Source organism: Penicillium canariense (genome assembly GCF_028826845.1).
Source record: "Penicillium canariense strain IBT 26290 chromosome Unknown utg000006l_segment0_segment0, whole genome shotgun sequence".
In the NCBI taxonomy this organism is placed as follows: Eukaryota; Fungi; Ascomycota; class Eurotiomycetes; order Eurotiales; family Aspergillaceae; genus Penicillium; species Penicillium canariense.
In genome coordinates, this window is record NW_026622733.1 from 477,916 (window position 1) to 503,116 (window position 25,201).

Here is a 25,201-nt window from a genome sequence, read left to right on the forward strand (position 1 = left end):
GGATTGGCAGACCAAGCTTACTCCTCGCCCTTGCCGGCTAGCCCATCTGACCCCTATCGTGGCAGAAGTATGGTAAATGGAAGCTAAGTGATTGACATCCCATGTCTCAAAATAGACTTCCCAGCGACGAAGAAACGTCCAAGGATCCACCGACACAAATCCGTCTCAACCTCACTGGAGATCCTCTAAGCTCACTAGCATAATTTTTAAACGAAAACAAGAAATGGGTGAACTGGATGTGTGTTCCTTGCATGCAGTGAATTGTGTTTTGATTCATGTGGCCGGTATACTGGGGTCCCGAGGAATATATAGGCAAGTTCAGATGGGTTAGAGGCCTTATTTGAGACTCAGCTCCCGATTGAGGTTGGCCAGGGTGGTATGCGGCTCATGGAATATGGAAGGGGGCTCATGCCCATTCCAGCGTTATATGCGTGGTAGGGCAAGGAATTCAAATCCTGTCGTAAAGTTGCACTTTGAGATTCAAGACGAGCCGATAAGAAGGGATATGAGAGTGATCGAGTAAGTTGATCCGCGCTCCCCCACTCTCTATTTGCATCCTATTGCCGGTCGGGTCGCTGGCTTGTGCACGGAATGGCAGACTGGCAATTAGCCGGAAGCTACCGATAAACATTCGAATGTGCCTTGGAGAGCAGGAGACTCACACAAGAAAGGAGTAAACTCAGATTATTAGCTCGGTTTGAATTGGGGTTCGGAAGTTAATGCATCTGTCTGAAGAAGTATACCTGATTTCGAAGAGTATTGTAGGATGGAGCTGGACCGTCTTGCCCCAAGCGATACTCTGCACCTTCGGTTTGGACCTTGCATATGCACCTGCCCCGGGAGGGTTTCCGCATGCACAGGCCCCCTGAGTTCTAAGAAGAAGAGTTACACAAATCACCCTGCAAATTCCGTAATTTGCGGCTAGAGGAAAACAATTAAAGGATAGATACTGGTAGTTAGAGTGCGATGATAAGTGATAAGACAGGGAACTGTCATCATCGACATGAAGGCTGTTTCAGGCTGGCAGTCAGCTAAGGCATACATCAAGTCGGAGTTATGTATAGCTATTGATCTAGCTAATGAGCGCAAGAATTTGTCGAGACGGGGGTATTGGGAACAACATGTGCAAGCAAGTTGCGGTAACTGCGTCCGGAAATAAACAATAGTGATACTATTAGTTAGTCCCACCGTAAATGGTGCTTACGGGAAGTTGGCTTACTGAGCAACTCCCGGATTAGGTCAATGGTGTCGCTCAGCCATAACTAGTATTCCCAGACTAAGTCCACGCAAAAAGGAGCACACAAAGCTCTTTCGAGTCCAATTGGCGCAGTAAGGGTGCGGACCTCATACAATGCGGGCATAAAACATGGGGCTTCAATGGGATACGACTATGGAGGGCCGTGTACAGAGTAGCATTCCAGAGGGCCGGAACTCCGGCGCCCAGCCGCGCCCCAGCCACCAATTCAGCATATTTCACGGTGGTAACCAGCCACAGCCATCTGACTGGCCGGATTCTTGGCTGTGGTGGAGCCGACAGCATGTTTTGGCCTTGAGGCGTGTGGCGTGGGGGGTTTTGACCAGAGCCAGGGCAATTTGGGGAGCCACTGCAAGTGCGCTAGAGACCCCGCGGTTTCGCAATGAGTGAACAGGGGCTGAAGCGTCATGACAGGAAGACGATCAGCTCTGCTTTGGAGCCGGGGCCAAGAGTGGAGGAAAGGGAACGCGAGGAACGCTCGCCAGAGGCAAGGCAGCCGCCAAAAGGCGAAGAGCGAATTGATGTGGCCAGCTGCAGGTGAGCAACGGAGATGGATCTGGCCCGACAAGGTTTGGCGTACCTGTTGCGCGCCGATGGGCCTGGACCCACAGGAACCACCGCCCAACCAGGGTCGGCTCGCTGGAGAAACCCATCGAGCTGCGAGTGTCTAGAACCTCGAGAAAAAAGAAAAAGAAAAGAAACGGAAGAAAAGGGAAATAGGTTCCCAGCAATGTGAGAGGAGGCCGTAAGACCTAGGAGAGTCTAGCCCGTCGAAGCTGTGTGGTGGAGGAGGGATGGTTGTGTGGCCCGCCCGGCGCTGGTATGTGGACGAGGCGGGTGTGTCTGGGAGTCCAGTGACATGGGTGAGGGTCGTGACTGGTAAACCCCGGATGGATCCCCCTTTTACCGTTGAGGCTGCCATTCATTGTTTTCCACAATCCACTTCTCTCCTCCCTCCCGACACTCGTTCATCCTCCCCCATTTACGTATCTCTTTTCCTCTTGAGAGAAAGAGAGGAAGGGAAAGGCTTCTGGCTCCTCCTTTCTTCAATCGCTGATCCCGACCTCGCCTCCCACTCCCCGCCTACTGTACCCTGCGGCCTGGCCCAAACAATAATTCAAGCATAGAGACGAGTGCTCGTTCCACCATTTATCGTCGCAACATCACCCTCGCCCACGACTCGGCTGGCTCGAGCAGTGCACCTTCACCCTCCGATGTTCCTGCGGCTCGCTACTCGTGTTTGATTCACCCGGCCCCCATCCAACGAAATCGCCAAGCCACCGGGCACACGAGCCTCTCGGCGTTTCAACACACCCACGTATCAGGGACTGGCAGACAGCTGCACTGCGTTTCGCACCTGACTTGTCCTCCCTCGCCCCTCTCTCTTAAATAGCACATCCCACCGGTTCCCCGGTGGGCAAAACCGTCACTGTGCCTTCCGCCGCTCAGCACGCCGCCGAACCGAGCTCCGTCTCGGAACACTTCGGCAAGATTCACTCTCACGGGTCGCGCGCCTCTCTCCTCGGAGGGGCTTCGTTTGACCCTTCATTTGACCCTTCGTTTCGGCCACTCCCTGGTGGGTTTCGGGGTCGCGAAGGGTACGCAAATGTAGCACCGGCACCAAAAGCTTCCAGGATGTATATCCCAAACACCCTGTGGACGTGGTCCTTTGCCATCGTCACCCTCGTCCAGACAGTGGTAACGCTGGCCCTAGAATGGTATGCGCTTATTTGAAAGTCTCGTGGGATGAATATTGTGAGCACATGAATCGAATCTAACGGTCGCACATAGTTACATCTTCGCCAATTTCCAGATTCAGGAAAAATCGAACACGAGCCCCACCTCCAAAACAATCCCAACCTTCCTAGCTCTCTACAGTTTCGGGTTTATCTACGAATTAGTCCTCGTGTACGATGCGCTGAAGATGAAGAACACCATTCAGGTGATCGGGCTGTGTGCGTGCAATATCGGTCTCCTGATCTATGGCGCCGTCCAAGTGAAACAGATACAGAATGCAGTTTCCATCATGCACGACAACGGCGTCATTGACATGGTCGTCTGGGCCGAGTCACAGCCATTTCTGATCATCATTCCGTGCATTGTCGGGCTCGGATCCATCCTGATGATATTTGTGGCATGGAAGCTGTACGACGAGTTTGCATGGACAATCTACAAGCACATCAGCGCAGATCTGCGCATGAAGCGCCGCTTCCTAACCTATCAGATCTACATCGCTCTGCTGAAGTTCGATTTCTTTTTCTTCCTCGGCTTCACCGTACAGTTTTTGGTCGTGGTGGCGGAACACAACGCGGAGTTCTATTTGACCATTATCGCTGTCCCTGGGACCATCATTATCCTGGTCTGCGGTGCCTGGTTCGTCCGTCGGGAATCCACTGCCGGCATGATCATCATTATCGTAAGTGGTCCCAGCTGGGCGCAGGATACGACTTATCTCTAACCGGTTCTGTTTTAGTTGCTTTTCTTCGCGGCCATGGGATACTTCTGCTTCAAGCTGTTCCGCATGTACGCGCCGGTAACTTTCACGCAATACCTAACCGCTCGCCCGTCGATGACATTTTTCGCCATCATCACCCTAATCCTGATCGTGATTACCATCATCAACGCCTGCATGTGCGTGCACAATTTCCACCATGGCTTGAAGCCGCACATCAACAAGAAGAAGGGCCAATCCGAAGAGAAGACCACCGAGCTCTCAGACAACGTCAACAGCCAAGTTCCTTCCCGGATGATGATTGACTAATTGATCTCTTCGGTCTTCTTTGCCGACGTTGCAACTTGGAGCGGGTATTCCATTTCCTTTTTCCTTGCCCACTGCTTGCGTCTTGTGTCCCTTCGCACATCTTGATACTTACGCTTGAATCTTCCCTGCGTGTTTGAATATTTTGGCCTTTCGATATGATACCTCACCCTCGTCGAAGCTACTGTATGGTCTTCCTCTATCCTCCTTCTCAACATGCGCACGCCTTCTACATCGGAAGTGTGCTGTATTCAAAATTCCTGTGACTTGACTTGGCCTTGCTTCATTTCTTTCCCTTCCTAACACATCCTTCATGAAGTGCACTGGTGGCGTTTTTATTTTATTTTTCTTTCTGGATATGATTCCCGGGCGTGTTCTTGTCCCTTTCTGTTTGACCACATGTCACTTATGATGACAGATGCCCGCTGGCACTCCCCCTCTATGACCGTGACTTAGTTCTATCTAGGATCTCAGGAATCTCAAAATACTCAATATATTATGAATTACGCAATCTTTTATAGAACAATTAGCAGAGTATTGAGTAAACACCATACTGTACTTAAAACGAATGCCAAAGTAAACCGCAGTGTACAGTAACATCAACGCTGAAGCTTTCTCATTGGTGGATTGGCAGTATTTCATACATAACATACGCCGGAATCGAGTGGGATACCCTGTGCGTGACGGTGTCAATACATACACTAGTATCAATCAGGAAACCGCGATCGTGGCCTCAACTCCGCAACTTTGGACCTCTCCCCTTCACCCCCAACCTACTTCTTTCTCTTCCTCTCTCTCCCCCTCTCTTTCCTTTCAATCCTTTACATCACTTTAATCACAATGGTACGTTCATGTTACAAACTTCAATTGACGCGCCATTGGCACCCTCGAAAGTCGCCACTACCCAAAGCCCCCTGCCAAAACCTCCTTTCTAGTCCCAATCCCAAAATCCAGCTAACATTATCTCTCGTCGAACAGGCCTCCCCACGTCCCGCCTCTCCTCTCACCTCGGGTGCCGAATCTGGCCCCGACTCCAAGTCCGCAGGTGCAGCGGCCGCCTCTGGCTCGTCTATCAGCCGTCCTTCTTCGCCCACTCCCCCCGGCGGTCCCCGTGCTGCTATGCGCCGCCGCGCCGCCGCCGACCACAAGGAATCCCTGCGTAATGCCCGCCCTGCCTCTACCCGCTCCGCCGGTGCTGGCGGCTCATCTGGCACCATGCTGAAGCTGTACACTGATGAGAGCCCCGGTCTGCGTGTTGACCCCGTTGTTGTGCTGGTGCTCAGCCTGGGCTTCATTTTCTCCGTCGTTGGTCTGCACGGTAAGATTATATCTCATGCTAATGACATATCTGCATGGGGACTGAAGGGCTAACGTGCATGTTACAGTCATCGCCAAGATCACCCGCAAGTTCTCCGCATAAGCGAGTTCTCCCATCGACGACCTCAATTTCACGCATTCAATGGATCCGCTCCTTGACAATCGGCTACTTGCGTGACACCACCATCCTCATTCTCAACAACCCTTCCTCCTATACCCCGAGACATTTAGTCCTTTCGAAACCTTGTCGGTGGCGGCGCAGGGGATCTCCAGTTTTGGCTTTGCTGGTGTGATTCCGTTTTCTTGACATCTGCGGTGTTTTTCTTTATTTTATTCGGCGGTGCTTCTACGAATGAGCGAACGTGGGAAGACCTATCTGCTGTATAGGTCGGGTTGGATAGCACCGAGTCGGTTACCCGAATGCTTCCTCGCCCTATCGGGGTTCGCGCTAGAATAAGCAGCGGCAGCCCTGCGTGGACCGAGACTGCCCGGGCGGCGAAGTGACATCTGGCATTGTCTGTACCATATCAAACCAGAATCAATCTGTCTTGCATTAAACTATTAGTGGAGCCAGTATACGATACCTCATTTCATCCACTAGCCTAATCTTGAAAAATGCATCGATATCAAACCCTATCACAATATTGATATGACCCTTTCCATGGGTTGTAGCCTTGATGTCACAAACCATTTCCCCAATCTCACGGTTTCCCCATATGTGTTGATCGGCTCAACAAGCAGCTTGCCTCCATCAGTCAAACAACGTTGCTGATATTTAGTGCAGTGCGGCACGGCGTGTCTCGGATACTAATCATTCATAGACTTTTTGGGATGCATCGAAGGGCAAAGTGATAATCCTTCAGCGGCGAAACTGTCTCACTCATGTCTTCCTCGTCATCATTACTTGAGAGACTTTCCAGTGTCAGATCTACCTCGGTAGCAGGTGTCTTTCGTCTGGAGGATTTCTTGCTTCTTGAGTTTAACGCGGAAGTTATCATACGCCCTTTTACAGTTCGTGATTGCCAACTGCAATACAGACCTTGTAGCTAGAGAAAGCCTTTCGAGCTTCGTACCTCAAAGTGCTTCGTCTACGGTGGCTAGACTGGCCTACGCTGTGACTATCTCGGTCTTTATGTTGGATATCTTTTTGCGGCCATTTCCAATAGCGTCAATGTCATTAGATAGGGTGTTGAGCTTGTATCGCCGCATCCAGAAGTCATATGTATTAGTGATAAGATCTCAAGATTCCAGGCAACGGATGATTTACGAGTAGGGTAGTCCGGATCACAAGTACACGACTCAGAGCCAGGGAAGTCAGTATCCCACCATGCCATTTGGTCGAACCACTCTATTAATTGTTAATGTGGGGGACGGGGGAAGAATAAGTTGTCAGAGTCGCGTAACAGTTACTGTGATACTCATGCTGTTTGGAGTGATCTTCTCTCATTACCACCGGATTCAATCGGTCAAACCAATCACCTAAAGAGATTTCCATGACCTCGGAGTCAAACACCGCGTGGTAATTCAGTCCACGGGAAGCCCCAGTCTCCTGTATGGCTATTTTTCGCTGGAAATAACAAATATTTGTCATGGAAAAGCTTTGAATCGAGAGAGTGGTGTATATCATCCCCCAGATCCTTTTCCACATCTCACATGCATGACTGTCAAAGCGCTGCGAATACGACCTGGCTCGATTGTGTCCATCATTTCCCTCCTCGTCCGTCGGAGGGAGGCCATCCTTCAAGTTGACAGATGTAAGGGTAAGGATCGCCAGAGTTGTCTTGGCCGTGCTGAAAAGCACTCGTAAGGCGTTATAAGTCACATCAATAGAATGCAAGCGAAGCTCTTTGAGGTGACCAAATTTGATGCCTTTGGAAAGCCCGTCGAAAGACTGCTGCCTCATTGTGTGATATGAAAAGCTGAGCACTTCCAGCTTTGGTGCAACTATGTACAGAAGATCAAGGGCAGTTTCAGAACCCAGCTTTTCATCTGAACTGATTGACTCATGGCTTATGCACATGTGAAGATCCTTCAACTCGTCCAGTACCACTAACACCGAGTTGTACTGGCTCTAATCAAGGTCAAGACTCAAAGATATCTGGGCGCAAGTGATGGGACCACAGGTGCTCGGTTTCTTGACTTTATTGAACCGACAGTTGGGTTCTGTGAGTGTTTGAAGAAGCTTCGATAGCATCATAGAATTGAAGTCGCGTACGGCTAAAATTCATAGAAGACTAAGTGATCTCTTCCAAGGCGAAAGTCAATTTGCTTCTTTATACTGCGATATCCAAGACAGCGAAATCGATTTTGTCGGGGATCGAGTAGGAATGGAGTTGGACAATTTAATAGCCCGACTGCCTCGAGTTTCTTGAACCTTTTCACGCAGTTGCCAAGCCTAGCGGTAAAATCCCGCGATTGAACAAGGGTGAGATGATCTGCGACGATCGATTGATACGTCTTATAGCGTGCTGCAAGCTCGCTATCCTTGACCTTCTGACAACTTTTAGAGGAGACTGCCCAATCGGAAGATCCAAATTGCACTTGCTTCATTTCGTGAAAACCTTCGAATACTGTGGGTATCATCCAGAGTTCCCGAATCTGATTGCGTACTAGATCATTTTCGGTGATACTTTCTAGTTCATGGAGACCGTTGCTAGTGGCGATGAAGCGAATACTTGTAAAAATTTTCCTCTGCAAAAGCGTCGAGCGTATTCGTGTATAACGTCGAGCAGGTCAGTCGGAGTGCATTCCACGTCGACAGGTCCAAATAGCTGCATACCATACATATCAGCTCAACTGGGAGAGTGGTGATGTACATGGTGATTAATTGGGGCTATTGTTCACGAGATAATCTCAGGAATAGTCAAGAAGCAGATTCTTCCCTTCGCCGGGCGAGTGTACATGTGGCCTCGACCATTTGAAGTGCGCCAAGGCCATACTTGACTAACCTATTACCTATGGTAACCCAATTTCTCCACTGTGGCCCGAAGGATGGAGCCTAGGCTATCTTTAGTAACGCGTGAAAGTACTCATAGCACAAATACTACTAGATTTATGTTACAGTATCTACTTGCAGGGTAGAGGGCCTGTTGATCAGGTAAGGAGGAACCAGTGTAGTCACTTTTGAACAGAGACTGATTGTTAAGGAATCAGGAGGAGATGGGGAGATGTAGGACTTTGTATACTGGAGCACCTCATGGGATAATATACTAGTTTATATTTAATACTTCGGCTATATATGTCCCTTAAAAACCGGGATTAGCTATGTAAGTTAAATATATATTAATGGGCTAGAAATGAACTCCTTTTCCCTTTTACCGCTACATGGCAAGGCTGGGAGGCCGTGCGAGGCGCAGCCTGCAAAACCTTGTAAGTCTATATCGACTTCCACTTTGATGTGACCTCACAGTGTCCGGCGGGATGCGTTTCAGTTTCCCCACGTCTCAAAGATGGGCCATATTAGCCGAAGGGCCCTCTCAATTACAGGATGACCTTCCTCCAAGGAGCTTAGTGGCTGACTAGTATTGTATGTACACTACTTTCCTGGGATGTGATGCGTTCTTGTGTTTGAATTGCAATGGGTATTGCAGCTGCGATCCCCAGGATGTCGAGGACTAAATCTCCACACCCAGCCGAGTGACACCAGGCAAATAATCCATAACTTGGAGCATTTTTTGGAGGTGGGGAAATGATAGTTGGAAGACTTTTGCCGGATAGCTATTTAGGCAAGATCATGCAGACAGAATATTGTCTGTTTGCCGATCCACCAGCATTATCTGCACGGATGCGCTATATGTGGGTGGGCTTCCGTTGTATTTTGAAACTGAAGTATTCAAAAGGCAATTGAAGCTGACTTGAGGAGCTCCATAACCATGCTTGTCCTGTAGCAGATAAGTGATGATTACCTGCGCCGTAATCTTGCAACCGCTGGCACGAGTATCGGCCGACAGATAACTTGGCGGACATGAAAGAGGCATGCTGGCAAGAAGATTTTTTCATATGATTGAAGCACTGCTACCTTTCAAAGCGTAGTCGGGAAATGCATCGCGTGGAAGAAATAGTGACTAATATCCAAACAAGCGATTGGTCCAGCTTCACTGACACGGACACTAGATTCTTCTTTATTTTCCCCGATCTCGCTATTGCGAGCGCAAGGCCAGCTCTGTGGCCCAAACAAGCGCCACGGTGAATGCTGGAAGCCCGATCTAGAATGTCTCGTCGTGAGGAAGTGCACGGCTGACAATAACGCAACTATGTATCACTATCTCACCAATTATGTTGTTCAATTCCCCGTACAATGGGCAATCTAGAGTTTTCGCGATCCGATAGCCCTATGAGTACTTCGTATTCCGTACATAGGTCTGGAAGGAGTCCGGACATATTGTCTTGCTGGCGCGAATGGCGCAAGCCTCTGAGCCTGGCTGAGGGAGACCGAGACTGAGAGGCTACAGAGTACAGGTTCGGTAAGCGTGAACACGAGCACACGTTCGTTATATAATACGCTTAGGTTTTGCATAGACACGATAGAGAATGCACTCCAAGGTGGGATTTGGTAGCTAAACCAAACATGGTTTATCATAGGCGAGATAGCCCTTTGGGATGGCCGCCGACTGGCCCATCGGCTGATTTTCGCGCTGCCTCTTATCTTGTGGGCTCCGCGGAGCCAATCGCAGCCTCCAGTCAAGATGGTCTGATAAGCCCAACCACCACGATGATAGGTTGATTCCCACCTTCACGCTCCAATTCCACCCTCAATCCCGGGTCAAGCCCCTTCGGTCCTCATTCCTCCCATGTGGTGCCGTGGTCGTCCTGCCGTGGGCGAAGGGCCCGCCGACGGCGCGTCCCGGTCCCAGCGCCCAAGCCATTACGAGAGCAATGCCATCCTTATCGACGCCTCAATTTTGCGGGTCGTATCTTGCTATCCAAGCTCCTGAAGACCCATGCGTGTGTTTCCGGGGTTTGATGCGAGCGAACTCGGAGCTTGGGAACTTGACTCAGATGTGCGTGGTTGCTCGCATATATCTATGTTGTCCCCGCCATGGAATGAGGATATTTTGCATTCTGTAGGCTCTTGTTTCAAACCTGTTTCACTGCAGGCGGGAATTCAATTCTCTGTGATACCTTCAATTAGGTTCACGTTTATCTATTAGACGTCATACACTCCACGGCATCGACAATTGATCAGTCCCGTTGCTCTTCCCTTTCCCCCTGCCTCTATCGGCCGAACAATCGTACCCCACAATCATGTCGGAAGGGGTGGCTACCTTTGAAGCGCCATTGACGCAGGGCTTTGGCTATGGCATTATCCTGGGCCTGGGATTTGCTTTTGCGCTGCTGATGATCTTCATCACCTGGGCTCTGAAACGGTGAGCAGTACTTTTCTACCCCTTGCGGCGCGAGTCAACTAACAGGCTCTCGAACCCCAGCTATCAGAATGAAGTTCAGACATCCGAAATGTTCTCGACCGCAGGACGATCCGTCAAATCGGGCCTGGTCGCCGCTGCAGTCGTGAGTAGTTGGACATGGGCCGCAACTCTGCTCCAGTCTTCTGCCGTGGCATACAACTACGGAATTTCAGGCCCCTTCTACTATGCGTCCGGTAAGTGTTACGTTTCGAGATGGATATATACCATGACGAGAAATAGGAACCAAACGCTAATCTAGAACAGGTGCAACGGTCCAGATTCTCCTCTTCGCAACCATCGCAATCGAATTGAAGCGCCGCGCCCCGAACGCCCACACCTTCCTCGAAGTCATTCGCGCTCGCTACGGAACCACCGTCCACGTCGTCTTCATCGTCTTCTGCCTCATGACGAATGTCCTTGTCACGGCGATGCTGCTGACCGGTGGATCCGCTGTCATGACATCCCTCACAGGAGTACCCACTGCTGCTGCGTGCTTCCTGCTTCCAATTGGTGTCGTTCTGTATACGCTGTTTGGCGGTATCAAGGCCACTTTCATCACGGATTACATGCATACCGTGGTAATCTTAGTCGTCATCTTCCTTTTCGCGTTCTCCGCGTATGCAACCAACGCTGAGCTCGGCTCGCCAGGGAAAGTGTACGATGCGTTGGTTGCGGCCGCCAAGGCGCACCCCGTGGAAGGCAATGCGGAAGGAAGCTATCTCACTATGAGATCCAAGGAGGGCGGCATCTTTTGGATTATCAACCTGATTGGAAACTTCGGTACCGTCTTCCTTGATAACGGCTACTACAACAAGGCCATTGCTGCAAGCCCTGTCCACGCATTCCCCGGCTACGTGATCGGTGGACTCTGCTGGTTCGCCATCCCATGGCTGTGCGCCACCACTATGGGCATCTCAGCACTGGCCCTTGAGGGCTCTCAGCGGATGAGCAGTGGCGATGTGACCGCTGGTCTAGTTCTCCCTTTTGCGGCCGTCAGGCTGCTTGGCTACAGTGGTGCCGTCGCAACAACCTTGATGATCTTCATGGCCGTTACATCCGCCTTCTCCGCCCAGTTGATCGCTGTCTCTTCTATCGTCACATATGATATCTATCAGGCTTATATTGACCCCGCTGCCAAGGGCAAAAGGCTTGTCTGGGTCTCGCACATGGCTTGTATTGTGTACGCCATCATCATGGCGGGCTTCGCTACTGGTCTCTACTATGCTGGTATTGGCATGGGATACCTGTACCTTCTGATGGGAGTTATCATCTCCTCAGCTGTGTTCCCGGGCGCTATGACTCTGCTCTGGAAGGGCCAGAACTGGATTGCCGCAGCTGCATCGCCGCCGCTCGGTCTTGCCGTATCGCTGATTGCCTGGCTGGTGACTGCGAAGAAGGAGTACGGCACTCTGACCGTAGAGACTACTGGTTCCAAGTGAGTAACTCGAATTTGCGTCCCATGCTAAACATCTTTACTGACAAAATTCTTCTCAGCTACCCCATGCTTGCCGGCAACGTCGCTGCCCTCCTTAGCCCGGTCATCTTTGTCCCCATCTTCACCTTTGTCTTCGGCTCCCAGAACTATGACTATGAGTCCATGCGCGCGATCCGCAAGGTTGACGACACAGACGTCGCGGCCGCAGCGCATATCGATCTTGAGCTCGTTCCAGGTGAAGGTACCGGCCCCTCGGCAACAGAATCGGAAGAAGAAACTCGCAAGCTGAACCGCGCTGCGTTCTACTCGCGTTCCCTGACGATCTTCATGACGCTGGCTCTCATGATCCTGTGGCCTATCCCCATGTACGGATCATCATACGTCTTCAGCAAGAAGTTCTTCACTGGCTGGGTTGTCGTTGGCATCATCTGGCTGTTCTGCACACTCTTTGGCGTCGTCTTATTCCCACTTTATGAAGGTCGCGCCAGTATTGTGCGCGTTGTGCGGATGATGAGTCTCGATCTGATGGGTCGCAAGCCTACGGTCTATCGGGCCCACAAGGCGGATGGCGCGCAGGCTTCTGGCATCGCGACACCGGCAGAAAAGATTGGAGAGGAAGATAAGGGGGCGCTTGAGGCGTCTGCTTGATTTGATGGATCTACTTGTAATGTCTGCTTGGCCGGGCCTTCTTCTCCTGATCGGGATTTAATTTATGTATACCCCTTGATATGAGTGTCTTTATAATATCAACAATTTTTTTGGACTAATTTGATATCAAGCAAAGGTAGATTTCTGGAGAATGGCCGTTGGTGGCATCACTAAAGACCAAGAAACTCAACGCCTAAAAGTAACTGTTTGCCGAAAAATATTTGAAATCCATCCTGCTTTTGCCCCTCCAGTCATTTCAAGAAAACACTTGGATACTGCTTCGTCATGGAAATGTGTAACTCCAGGGACCTTCTCACTTGAAGTTACTTGTAGCCATCGGGCAACTGCTGGGCCCCATGAGCCTGTGGGGGCGGCTGCGGTTGAGGTTGTTGCCATTGAGCCCCAGGGGGAGGTTGAGGCCCCCATTGCATATTTGGGGGCGGTCTTGTGTCCGGCGTGATGTCAGGCCGGTCCCTGAATTTTGTCAGAATCAAATTTCGATTCAACTTTCATACGGACGCTGGGCAACTTACCGTAGGTCTTGAGTGAAGCGGCAAGTATAGCAGGTGACTTCCTACGAGGGTGTTAGCCATTATCATATCAGCGGAATATGGATATAATACTGACTTTATACTTGTGCATAGCAAGTGGGATCAAAGGCTGGATAAGGGCAATGTCAGTCGTCATGTATAAATCCTAGAGGACTAGATTGAATTTGATAAAAGCGTACAACAAAGCAGACAGTAAAGAATGGCCTGGTTCAAAGCCGTTAGTTCTAATTGGAAATTGGGGCCATGTCTATTTCTATTAGCCACGTACCATCGTGTCAGACAATGTCCGTTCCAGTGTTGGCCTGTGCGGAGCGATGTTAATCAGTTAAGGGTTCACGTGCATGACCATCACCCAAAAGGCCAAAGAAAGAACAGCATTGGCTCACAGTTGTAGCAATAAGCTCGGACATTCTCGTAGCCCTCCAGCATGGAAGTGAACTCTGTGCGCGTGTCAGTCTGGTGTAATATAGATGGGGTGGACTGGGTCCCGCCAGGGTAAACACCGGAGACAAGTCCTGACGACAAGTCCCACTCCGATGTCTGAAGCTGCTTCAACCAGAACTGTAACTCACCATGCGTGCCAAATGTAATACAGATTGCCATGGTGTCGATGAAGGCTGAGTAGAGAGCAAAAGAGAGATGAAGGGAGCATGCGAAGGCAGCGGCGTAGGGGCGCTGTGGCTTAGCTGCTTGGCGGGCACGTGAGGCCCATGTGATTTAAGGTTGAAGTGACAACAAGAGACTACAAGCAGACTTCCCCGCAAAGAAGCCAGAATTCTAAGAGACGCTCGTTTTGCAGAAAAAATGTCTCATCGGTATTTAGGTAAAATAAAATTTGTGTACAAAGTGCAACAATTCTCGTGCAGAAAGCGCTCCGGCAAAAAAGCTGAGTCATGACACGAAGACAAAATGATCGCTGTGGAAAGGCAATTTCGCGAGACTTCCCCATGAAGGATTCCATTTCTGTTTCCCCCAAGCGCACATATCCCGATTACTGGGTCTTGAAGAGGAGGATGGCGCAGTGGCCGAGGTAGAAGTAGATGAAGTGCTTCGTCTCTGCCGAAAGTTATGAGCGGGGGATTCTTGGTCACAGAGGAACAATTGACACTAACCATGAGTGACAAAACTTCCAAAGTTCCGTCCGACGACGCAATGCCAGGTAGCGCCCTTCCGCGAATCAAACTAGGGAGGTCATTAGCGGCGATGTGGGGAGGGACAGGGCGAGGGATAACGAACTTCTTTCTTGATGTACTGCGCAATGTCCTGTTGACAATTAGTGTCGTGTTCCACTGAATAGCTCCTGGGAGTGATTGTAGAGGTCCGTACCTTCTCAATGTGGTACTTCTCCATAGCCTCGATCGCTGAGGAATAAGTCAGCTGCGATTCAACTGTCCCGGGAATCCTGGGCTCCTACCGAGAGCAATGGCCTCCTGTTGCATATCCTCCGTCTATTTAAGGGTGTGAGAGCTCGTTTCGGGGGCATAGGAGCCAGTGTGTCCTACCATATCGACAGACTTAATCTGCGCTGCGGGAGAAGGTTAGCAGGCGGAAGTCCAACTCGGGATAAGGGCGACTTACCCTCCATCTTGTCTTTCTTCTCGGCGGCCATAGTTGCGGTCGGTTTCTCAAGAACCCGATAGGTCTGGACGTAAGGATATCGTCGGAGTGGCAGAGTGATGTTCGGATCGCAGCAGCTGCGTGGTGAAGGAGCGCGTCAAGCCCTCGACTGACCGCCTTTTGGACGACACAGTTATTGCTGGATTTAAGCGTCCACACCAAAAGGCTCTGCCCCTACCGCCTTCGGCCCATACAAGACAGAAAAAAAAATTTCCCGGAACTTTCAACAACTGCACTCGCCCTGGGCTTTACCTCCCGCAAACACTCATAATGGAGAACACTCGGGTGTTTGTCAGTGGCCTTCCGCCTTCTTGCTCTAATGATCAGCTTCGCAATCATTTTGCAACTCGCTTTGCTGTCACAGATGCCCATGTCCTACCCAAGCGGCGGATGGGCTTTGTCGGCTTCAAAAGCAATGAAGTAGCCAAGGAAGCTGTCAGCTACTTCAACAGGACATATATGAAAATGTCCAAGATCTCGGTAGATCTTGCTCGACCGGTACGTGAAGTTTGTCGTCAACTTGCTGCGTTTTCTTCTTTCTTTTGCCTGCGTTCCCGCTGACCAGTTCAGTTGGTCTTGAGACTGACCCAGTATTGTTGTAGATTGGTTCCAACCCCACAGAGCACGCCCATCCTACACGGAAACGTGATGCTGCGGATGATATCTCACCGGATAATGGCCTCAAGCGTAAGAGGGATGCCGACGCCAAGTCGCAGGACCCCAAGCTGCAAGAGTATCTTGCTCTGATGCAAAACTCGTCCAAGACCCGAACATGGGCCAATGATGATAGCACGGCCATGGCCCAGGCGTCCGAGCAGCCCGAGGTTACAATTAACAAGCCGACACAGGATGACAACACAAAGGAGGAGTTTTCTTCGCAACCCAAGAAAGTTCGTGTACAAGAACCTGTCACTGATGACAATGCCGAGCAACCTCAGCCCATGGAGGTGGACAAGAGTGGTGAGGATGAGGATAGAGACACATCGGCGCAGGAGGACGCTGAGGTCGCGGAGGCCGCGGAGGCCGAATCAGGTCCAGTATCAGATGCTGACTGGCTTCGCTCAAAGACAAGTCGTCTTCTTGGTCTTCTGGATGAAGATGAGCAAGCTGAATTCGAGCAACACAAGGATACCGAGCCAGCTGAATCTCGCAGTCCCAGCAAGGAAGAATCTCGCACGGCTGCCTTCGAGAAAGACGCGCCTCAAGTTGCAACTAACGATGAGGATTCGGTTGAAGATGTAGTCGAGCCGACTCCTGAGCAGCCGGACACGAATGTTGACCTAATTCGTGATTCGGCCCGCTTGTTCCTTAGGAACCTCGCCTATGACACAACCGATGCGGATCTCCAGCCGCTTTTTGCTCCGTTTGGAAAACTCGATGAGGTTAGTTTGTTACTATCAAATTCCCTATTCCCCCCCATATTTCCCATTACCCCAGCCGATTATGCTGCCATGTACCTCCCCCCATGTGCTAGCAGAGTGCTCGTATGATGATTGTCCTGATAGGGACATCCGATGCAAAAGCAAATGATGTCAACAGGCGAGAGATTTTAGTAGATGCTTCTCGATTTTCTGAAAGAGCCACACTCAATCAACACTTTTACACATACAACTTGCAATTTCTCTTTGGCCGAGTGCTAATGATGATGCAGGTTCATGTCGCTTTCGATACTCGCACTGAGACAAGCAAAGGCTTCGCTTACATTCAATATGCGAATGCGGATGCAGCCGTCGAGGCCTATCGGGCTCTCGATGGAAAGCATTTCCAGGGCCGTCTCCTGCACGTTCTTCCAGCTGCCGCCAAGAAGACGTACAAGATTGATGATATTGAGCTGTCAAAGCTTCCCTTGAAAAAACAGAAGCAAATTAAGCGCAAGATGGGTGCTACGTCATCAGCCTTTAGTTGGAATTCTCTTTACATGAATGTGAGTTGTCTTCTCCTTGTTTTAAAAGTAGCCCTGTATACTGATCATTCTAGGCCGATGCTGTCATGTCCTCAGTGGCAGAAAGACTTGGGGTGACCAAGGCAGATTTACTGGACCCCACATCTTCCGACGCAGCTGTCAAGCAAGCACATGCTGAAACGCATGTCATTCAAGAAACAAAAGCCTACTTTGCATCGAATGGAGTGAATATTGAAGCTTTCAAGGGTCACGAGCGTGGAAACACCGCAATCCTGGTCAAGAACTTTTCATTCGGCGTAAAGTCCGCTGAGCTCAGGAGCTTGTTCGAACCATATGGTCAGATCCTTCGGCTGCTTATGCCACCAAGTGGGACCATCGCTATTGTCGAGTTCGCAAGGCCCGACCAGGCCCAAAGTGCGTTCAAGGGCCTTGCATATCGCAAGATAGGTGACTCTATCCTGTTTTTAGAGAAGGCGCCCAAAAACTTGTTCGATGGCACGGCGACTGCGATCACTCTTCCTGAGGCTCAAGTCAAGTCTCAAGGATTTTCTACGTCCGACACCTTCGCGGCTGAAGAGGCTGAGACAGGCGTGACCTCAACCCTCTTCGTCAAGAACCTGAACTTCTCAACTACCAATGAGAAGTTCCTAGAGACCTTCCGACCATTGGAAGGCTTCGTTACCGGGCGCATCAAGACCAAGCCCGACCCCAAGCGACCTGGGCAGACCCTCAGCATGGGCTTCGGTTTTGCGGAATTCAGGACTAAGGCTCAGGCTCAAGCAGCTCTTGCGGCTATGAACGGCTACAAACTTGACCAGCACGAGCTTGTTATCCGCGCCTCTCACAAGGCCATGGATGCCGCGGAGGAGCGGAGACGCGAAGATACCGCCAAGAAAATCGCGGCCAGACGGACGAAGATCATCATCAAGAACTTGCCGTTCCAGACTACCAAGAAAGACATCCGGTCCTTGTTCGGAGCCTACGGACAGCTCCGCTCCGTGCGTTTGCCTCAAAAGTTCGATCGGTCAGCTCGCGGTTTTGGCTTTGCCGACTTTATCAGCGCTCGCGAGGCGGAAAATGCCATGGACGCGTTGAAAAACACGCATCTCCTGGGTCGCCGACTGGTGCTGGAATTCGCGAACGAGGAGGCTGTCGATCCCGAGGAGGAGATCGCGAAGATAGAGAAGAAGGTAGGGGAACAGGTGGACAGGGTCAAGCTCCAGCAGCTTACGGGCGGGGGGCGAAAGAAATTCACTGTAGGGGGAGAGGAGGACGAAGCATGAAGGTAGCCCGTCCCCTTTTGCTCTCCCTGCGAGAAGGGCGTCGAGTGGATTGGCCCGGTTGGCCATCCCTTGCGTGGTGGGGAGGAGACGACCATGTACGATTTCTTGCATACACTTTTGTTTTTTGTACCTGCGCTCGACAGAGAAAAGAGATACCCCCGAACACGTTCCTGCGGCTGTCAAATTTGGCCTGCAGTTAAGATCCGCGTGCAGCTCGTGTGCTTCTACTGTACCTGCTTTGTATCTTGCCGTATTCTCCTCATGGAAGGTGGCCGCCCTACTTTAGCCCTAACTCACCACCCCTCAACTGTATACCTACCTACACCTGTTCTCTGCTTCCACAACTCAACACCACCCCGACCTTGAACGGCAGGGTCATGAGTTATTTTTTGTGTCACTGGATCCTGCGCGGTCCATCCTCCAGATCATGTTGACCTACATTCCAACGCCAGTTGCTGTTTGTGTGTGGTGGTACATTCCTGGCCCTGGGCAAATAGGATGGCGCCGTTCACCGTTCAACATTCCTGCCAATCTTCAATTGCCACTGATGATAGTCGACTGTTGTCGGCACTCGTCCGCGCGATGGTGCTCTAAGGCCACTTCACGCAGCTCAAAATCTCCGAACCGCTCGTCACTGGATCGTGCTGCTCCAGCATCCCTTGCATCCGGGAACAGTTCCTTCATATCGTGCCCTTTCTTTACTCCTGATTTGCTGCGGCAAGGACGGCAGGCCGGCTGGTCCTTTGCTTCTCCACGGCAAGTGCCTGGACGCGCCGAAGGCTCTCTGGTCGAGAGGGGGCCTGTCCTAGGAGTATGGGAGTTGGCGTTCGAGGGACGTGGTGCCAGGCCAAAGCAAACCTGGCGTACCTAGCAATGTTGCTACTGGGACTACAGACCCCCTCCCCAAGGGAATTATGCTTCCCTATAAACACCATCGTGCTCGCCTCTCACATTCTCTTTCCCAGGTTCTGACATTCTCTTCAGACAGCTGCGTTCTTTGCCAGGCAGTAAGCATTGGGCGGTGCCTCTCTACTCCCCCTCCTCTTTGGAATCTGTCATTCTTTTGAGAGAAGCCCGTCCTTGGTACGCTCCATGGCTGCTGACTGGCAACCCGAGTGCCTCGTGCCTCAGAACCAGCCTTCGTTGGAGGCTGTGGGAGCTCATTCGGATCGAGCTCTTCAAAACACCTCCGGGAACGTCCAGTCATACTCGGATAGTCTCGCACAACATGATGTCGCTGGACGAGAGGAACACCTCCAGCAGCTAGCATTCAAGTATCCTCAGCACCCTGTTGCCCCTCACCCAGTATCAGCTCCCAACCTCCACCACCAGGCTGTGGCGGCTCGGCTTCATGCGAGAAAGCTACGTCGGCTCCACTCCGTTGGGCCCAATGTAGCGCCCCGCCGAGGACGAAGCTACCTCAAGTCCCAGAAGTACTTGGAATATCGGGCCCGTCCTCGACGAGACACCGGCAAGGATGGGGAGCCGGTCTGGTCCGATGAGTTGGAAGATGCGTTCCAGCAAGGTATGTGTCTGGTCGGGTCACTCCCTTAATTCGGTGCAAAGTGGGCTTTCTAATACGAACAACATCAATATAGCCCTCGAAGCAAACCCTCCTATGGGCCGGAGGAAGTGGTCTGAGCGAGGAAAGTCCTACGGGCGGAACGAGCTGATTGCCGAGTATATCTACAAATTGACCGGCAAGCGACGGACCAGAAAGCAAGTCTCGAGTCACCTCCAGGTGCTTGACTCATTCCTGAAGGGTGACCCCGATTGTGAGTTCCCGTTCTGAGGGGCAGCAGGAAACCACTGTGAATGATGTACTAATATTGGGTTTGTTAGGGGAGCGACTCGTTCGGGAACAGTCCGTCGACCGATCCAGTGGACATGCTTCAGCATCCGGGCCCAAGTGGAGGTCGTCTATGGATCACCATGCGACATCTAGCCATTATGGCGGTCATGGGCATCCTCAATATCATGATCTCATGAGGGCAGGGCAGCCTTACGGAGAAAACCTGCCACCGCCTCACTATACCCTGGGCTCCAGCATGCAGGATGCCGGAACCAAGAACATCCATGGCTTTAGTTTTGATATGTGGGTGAGCGCGCCTCAGCAGGCGAACCGCATCGACAAAGCCCTTCACGCATATACTCGGCTTCAGGGAGATCTCCACCACCCTATTGCCGCTCCCATGCCTCTAGAGAATGTTAGCGGATGGCGTTCATCATTTCCCCATGTGTCTTCGTTGATTGATGACCTCAATGCCCCCCTTGACTGTGACATTATCATGCTGGAAGTGAACCTCCAGCTCATGACCGACTTCCCTCCTTCGGGTTCCCGGCTCGGAATACAGCTTGATCTAGACTTCGGTCATCCCACTGCCGGCGATGTGCTCATGGTGAGCCAGATGGAAAACTGGACCTGCAGCACTCGGTTATACGAAGATGGACGGGAGCTATGGGAGACTTACCATGACCTTCCTAAGCCTCAATCAACCAAGGTCAAGCCACTTTTCGAATCATCTTGGTGGGCCAGACTCTTCACGGAGTTGACACAGGATAAGCGCATTGCCGAAGACTCCGGGCAGCCCGAAAGCATTCACGCCACTGATGAACGTACGCGCCGTTTCTTCCGTTCTCTGTCTGCAGTGCAGGAGATCCGCGCTGTTCCCCCCAGCTCTCGCCGCCTCTCGAACCAATTTCAGGGGCATCATGAGGAAAGCGAGCGCATGGCCATTTTGGTCTGGAAGTTCCGCCAGACCCGGCCTGGCGAGGTTGGAACAACCACTTGGCGACGACTGGTCCCTCCCCCAGATCGTACTTCGACCAACAGCCCACGTCCCAGCTCTGGGGTTGATCTCCCCCCGCTGTCCCTGGACTCCATTCTTCTCAACAAACCCCCCCAGGGCGTCTACCAAACGCCGCAGCCGCAAGACCTCCTCCACCACCAAAGCCAATCCCAATCGCAATGGCCGATGTACCCTTCGTCCCACGACAACGTGGCTAATATTTTCAACTCCTCCGGTCACCTTGATTTTTTGACCGCGATCACTAAACCCGAGGACGGCATGGGTGAGAAGACAGCCGTTACCTCGGTGCTGGACTCTTTTTCCGCCAGCTTGGCTCCAGAGACATCTCAGCCCACCAGGCTGAACGTCTCCAGCGGCGGGCCTGTGATGATGAACATGCACGACCTGCCCCTTTCCCACCAAAGCCTGGGCTACACCATGGGCCACGACGCTAGTCAATACGTGCCCTCACAGCAACACGGTGTCAATCTGCACGACAGCAACAGTGTCCTGAGTGGCTTCTTTCCCGGAAATGCTCAGTCCCTTGACGATCTAGGCAACGGGCAGGCCTCGTGGGGTGCCCACTCTAATTCCATCACCGGCGATGTTAGCGCCGGCGGCTACCACCACATCCCTTTCCAGACGGAGCACCAGGCGTCCGCGTCGCGTGAATCGCAACAGCCGCACCACTTCGACGGTCTCATGCCTCCGGATGATCTGATGGACAAGATCGTCGGACGTATGTCCAACAGTTCCAACATGCATGGGGCGGGCCCTGAGCATGCGAATGCCGCATATGCGGAGAATGGAACCGTGGATGCGGTTTAATGAACTGAACTTGACCAACTGAAAAGAAACAGAACGTATTGGTAATGATAATCTTATTTCTGGATCCCTGTACTCTTATACCTCGTCTTTCATATCTCTCTTTCTCTTTCCCCTGTCCTCTCTCCCTCCCCCTTTCTCTTTCTCTTTCCCTTCCTCTTTACCTTTCTCTTTTTTGTCCTTTCCTTTCTTCTCTTCTTCCTCCATTTTACCTTTACATGGGTTGAGGCAGCTTCGTTAGGATGTTGCCAAAAAAAATCCTGGAAATACAATTTAAACTTCAGCACCGATACATTCACTTAGTTTCAAAGTAATACAACACCCTCGGGAAATGCCGAGGGTGGGTATGTAGCCTGTATACCACTTTTCGGAAATGCTATGCTTCATTTTAGCTTCAGCTAGAGACTTGGCTATATCTGTGCAATGAATTGATTGTTTGGTCGCTCGCCAAGCTCTGCGATTGCATTGAGCAATCTCAATCGTCCATCAACTCGTGATCTATTACTGGAGACAGTCACCGAGGCGATTCCATGAATATTACTGGGCTGTTTTTGTGGGCTGGGATCTATTTGGTTCACGGGATCTTACATTTACAAGTTGGGCTGACCTCCAGTTCTATGATATGGACTTTGGAAGTATGTTAGGAAGTTCCTCGCTCATTGGAATTCAGGCAAATCGAGTTGTTATCATCCTCCGGCGAGAACAGTCTCTGCGAGAGATCTATCTGAAGTGCTGGAGATCCGTAGTGGTGCGGTCCGGTCCAGTCTCTTGCGGTCCTTGAAGCCGCGCGGTGTCATCGCACTGGAAGTATCTTTTCTTCTTAATCTCACGGCGCTCTACACTCCCGATGTATCTTTGGCCGACTAGGAGACCTTTATCGAGGGTGAAATCGGCTCCCTCTACCGAGTCGAACTAGATACTAAGCGATGTAAATGTCACCTGCCCATTACTTTCTTCGGTGCTTGCAAACTCGGGGTTCGAGCATGCGACAGTGGTGGCTTCATTCCCATGGCGAGGGTTTCTTCTCTTGTGAGGCACGACGTTCGAAGTTCTCGAGCGTGAAAAACGTTGCCCCTCGTTGGGTGTGGGAGGGGGTTCGGGCCCTCCCCCGGGTCATCGGTGCGGGGCTAGCTCCGCTCGGTACAAAACACGCCCGTTCTTGAAGTCACGGCTGATTGCGGCTCCAAAAATAACCAATCGGCCCGAGACCCCTAAATAGCCCCCACTACCCTCACAAGAAACTTGCTTGATCTCACGTTCTACCTTTTGCACGAAACTTCAGCTCTAGCTTCGAGCAAAGAACGTTCCAAGCCATGAGTGCGCTCAATATGATACCAGAGATATGGTCTCTGGTTTTCCAATTTGTACGCTTTATACTCAGTTCTTTTCTGATGCATGCTCCAGAATCTAACTTATCCTGAAATGCCATACAGTTAGCTACTAGGAATGATCTCAGAAATGTGTGCAGTGTATGCCGACTATTTGATGCAATCGCAACCCCTTTCTTGTACCGGTCACTTATTTTTCGCGATGAACCTATCAACGGACGTCACTGGTCCAAGTTTCCAGATGATGAAGATGTGAAGACACAAGATGAGGCCGATGATCTCTCCTTTGGCCTCTTGTGCAGACTTCTGGACGACCGCAATGATATGCTACGGGTGTTTGTGCGTGAAATTATTTTTGAAGGAGAATTGAACGATACGAGAACAGTAGATCGTGTTTGGTGCAAGCTGCAGCCGCCCAACGATGTTCTCGCTACCTTGGTAAATTGTCTACCAAATTTAGAGGTCATACAGTAGGTTGCAAACTGGCCCTTTTAAATTCTCTACACCGTTGATCAGCCTATGCTAAAATTCGGATATAGCTTCGAGAGGAAGCTTCCAATAACAGATAGGTTTGTGAATGCGCTTCTCAGCCATAAGAAATCTCCGAAGCTTCATCTCCTGGGAGAAGATGGCACAACTAGGGTCAACATTAAGATGCCCTTTGTACAGAAACTGCATACTTCTGTGGACACCCAAGCTAGAGCTCCCATAGACCATCCGGAGACAGATAGATCCGGGTTTCACGCGTGGGAGCCGCAGAGGTTGGCTTTGCATGAGCTTTTCAATGCCTTTCCGAATCTTGAAGAACTCTCAGTATCTGTCAATTGGCTGCGAGGAGGCTGTGCGATGGGTGGCCGGCCCTCTCCTACGAGGATACTAGGGCTTGATCTATCCGAAGATGCAACATTCCCTCCGCTTAAAAGCCTCTCACTGAGCGGTTATCCTGTCCAAGATGATCCCGTGGAAGATGATGAAGTGGCTCTCTGGCGAGATAGGTTCCCTTGGGACAGACTACACTCTCTCAGTCTTGGCGTCCAGCTACCAGAGTCTACCCCAGGGTTTTTGGAGCTAGCCACAGGAAAGGTGGCCAATTTGAAAGAATTTCAAATTACTAGCTACGATCCTTTAAGCTCGTCAGCCGAACTTGATGCCTTTTTGTGCTCCTTTGATACTCTGGAAATTCTGACCGCCAAAGGAGCAGTCCCTTCATTGACTTCGGTGATTCATCAATCCAATCTGAAGCATATTTGCTTACATACGATCGAAGACCCTGATAGGGAAAGAGAGACTCTGGACGTTGAGCAGATAAAAGACTTAAGTCAGCATTGCCCCAAGCTTACAACCCTGGAAATTGATTTGGATCCCAATGGCACATGGGTAAGTCGTGACTAGGATCCCTTCCGCTGCTGGAGTTAATCTTTATCGATTTAGCCCGACGATATTGTCAGTGTTATAGCAACCGGCTTCAAGAATCTTTGCCGACTTTCCATTCATGTCGGACTAGGAATTGCTCATGTGAAAAATGATGATTCAATGGAGGAGAAGTTTGCGCGAGTTTTGACTGAGTCAAAAGCACAAGACTTTGCAAAGCGGTTCTTTGAACTCAGAGGACCGTCCGTTCTGGAGATGATTACGCTTAAAACGGGCGAAAAACTGCGTTGGTTTCCGCAATGGCATCCAAGGTATGCCGACGCAGAAAAACACTGCGCCAAGATATTTGAAATCTATGCTCCTCTTGAAGATAATGACGAGCCGCGTCTCAACGAGTTGGAAAGCGACTATGCCCGTTGGATGAGAGGATTAGAGGAGGGCTACAGCGGCTTTCGCTCTCTCAATTCTAAGAATCACTCCAACGCAGATTCAAAGCCCCAACGGCTCAGCAGGTCTCCTCGTGTATTTAAAGATCCAGCTTTTCCACTTTCAACCTAGCACGCTGTGCTGTGCTTGTCTTCTACTGATTTACGGCTGTTCATCAGATTGAGGAAACTGTGAATTATGTGCAAAATTCATTGAAATTATGATATACATAGTAAATAGAGAACCTTCATCCCAACCCTCCGTACTCCTTGCAATCATCGAGCAATAGG

The 25,201-nt window shown here is 50.9% G+C and overlaps 8 protein-coding genes across 8 annotated transcripts; 6 read left to right on the forward strand and 2 right to left on the reverse strand.

Annotated features, from left to right (window-relative positions):
- Positions 1–2,890: 2,890 nt before the first annotated feature.
- N7482_008159 (uncharacterized protein) lies at positions 2,891–4,016 on the forward strand (the record flags this gene model as incomplete). Its single annotated transcript, XM_056690283.1, has 3 exons — positions 2,891–2,973; positions 3,047–3,671; positions 3,729–4,016. 3 exons carry the CDS (start codon positions 2,891–2,893, stop codon positions 4,014–4,016), a joined length of 996 nt encoding a protein of 331 aa, XP_056540048.1.
- Positions 4,017–4,853: 837 nt separating this feature from the next.
- Positions 4,854–5,433, forward strand: N7482_008160 (SEC61-beta family protein; the record flags this gene model as incomplete). Its single annotated transcript, XM_056690284.1, has 3 exons — positions 4,854–4,856; positions 4,992–5,331; positions 5,399–5,433. 3 exons carry the CDS (start codon positions 4,854–4,856, stop codon positions 5,431–5,433), a joined length of 378 nt encoding a protein of 125 aa, XP_056540049.1.
- Positions 5,434–10,574: 5,141 nt separating this feature from the next.
- Positions 10,575–12,818, forward strand: N7482_008161 (sodium:solute symporter family protein; the record flags this gene model as incomplete). Its single annotated transcript, XM_056690285.1, has 4 exons — positions 10,575–10,696; positions 10,757–10,929; positions 11,000–12,170; positions 12,230–12,818. 4 exons carry the CDS (start codon positions 10,575–10,577, stop codon positions 12,816–12,818), a joined length of 2,055 nt encoding a protein of 684 aa, XP_056540050.1.
- Positions 12,819–13,141: 323 nt separating this feature from the next.
- On the reverse strand, positions 13,142–13,972 carry N7482_008162 (rhodopsin family protein; the record flags this gene model as incomplete). The annotated part of the gene is made up of 6 exons (XM_056690286.1): positions 13,142–13,292; positions 13,352–13,392; positions 13,446–13,478; positions 13,549–13,573; positions 13,638–13,671; positions 13,756–13,972. The coding sequence occupies 6 exons, from the start codon at positions 13,970–13,972 to the stop codon at positions 13,142–13,144; spliced, it is 501 nt and encodes a 166-aa protein (XP_056540051.1).
- A 388-nt stretch (positions 13,973–14,360) lies between these two features.
- Positions 14,361–14,978, reverse strand: N7482_008163 (dynein light chain DYN2; the record flags this gene model as incomplete). The annotated part of the gene is made up of 7 exons (XM_056690287.1): positions 14,361–14,425; positions 14,482–14,551; positions 14,606–14,632; positions 14,696–14,730; positions 14,784–14,817; positions 14,872–14,894; positions 14,948–14,978. 7 exons carry the CDS (start codon positions 14,976–14,978, stop codon positions 14,361–14,363), a joined length of 285 nt encoding a protein of 94 aa, XP_056540052.1.
- A 278-nt stretch (positions 14,979–15,256) lies between these two features.
- On the forward strand, positions 15,257–18,172 carry mrd1 (RNA-binding ribosome biosynthesis protein MRD1; the record flags this gene model as incomplete). Its single annotated transcript, XM_056690288.1, has 4 exons — positions 15,257–15,484; positions 15,589–16,368; positions 16,638–16,910; positions 16,964–18,172. The coding sequence occupies 4 exons, from the start codon at positions 15,257–15,259 to the stop codon at positions 18,170–18,172; spliced, it is 2,490 nt and encodes an 829-aa protein (XP_056540053.1).
- A 1,092-nt stretch (positions 18,173–19,264) lies between these two features.
- Positions 19,265–21,789, forward strand: abaA (transcription factor AbaA; the record flags this gene model as incomplete). Its single annotated transcript, XM_056690289.1, has 3 exons — positions 19,265–19,697; positions 19,771–19,947; positions 20,015–21,789. The coding sequence occupies 3 exons, from the start codon at positions 19,265–19,267 to the stop codon at positions 21,787–21,789; spliced, it is 2,385 nt and encodes a 794-aa protein (XP_056540054.1).
- A 1,310-nt stretch (positions 21,790–23,099) lies between these two features.
- Positions 23,100–25,043, forward strand: N7482_008166 (uncharacterized protein; the record flags this gene model as incomplete). The annotated part of the gene is made up of 4 exons (XM_056690290.1): positions 23,100–23,150; positions 23,220–23,584; positions 23,654–24,491; positions 24,546–25,043. 4 exons carry the CDS (start codon positions 23,100–23,102, stop codon positions 25,041–25,043), a joined length of 1,752 nt encoding a protein of 583 aa, XP_056540055.1.
- Positions 25,044–25,201: the final 158 nt, after the last annotated feature.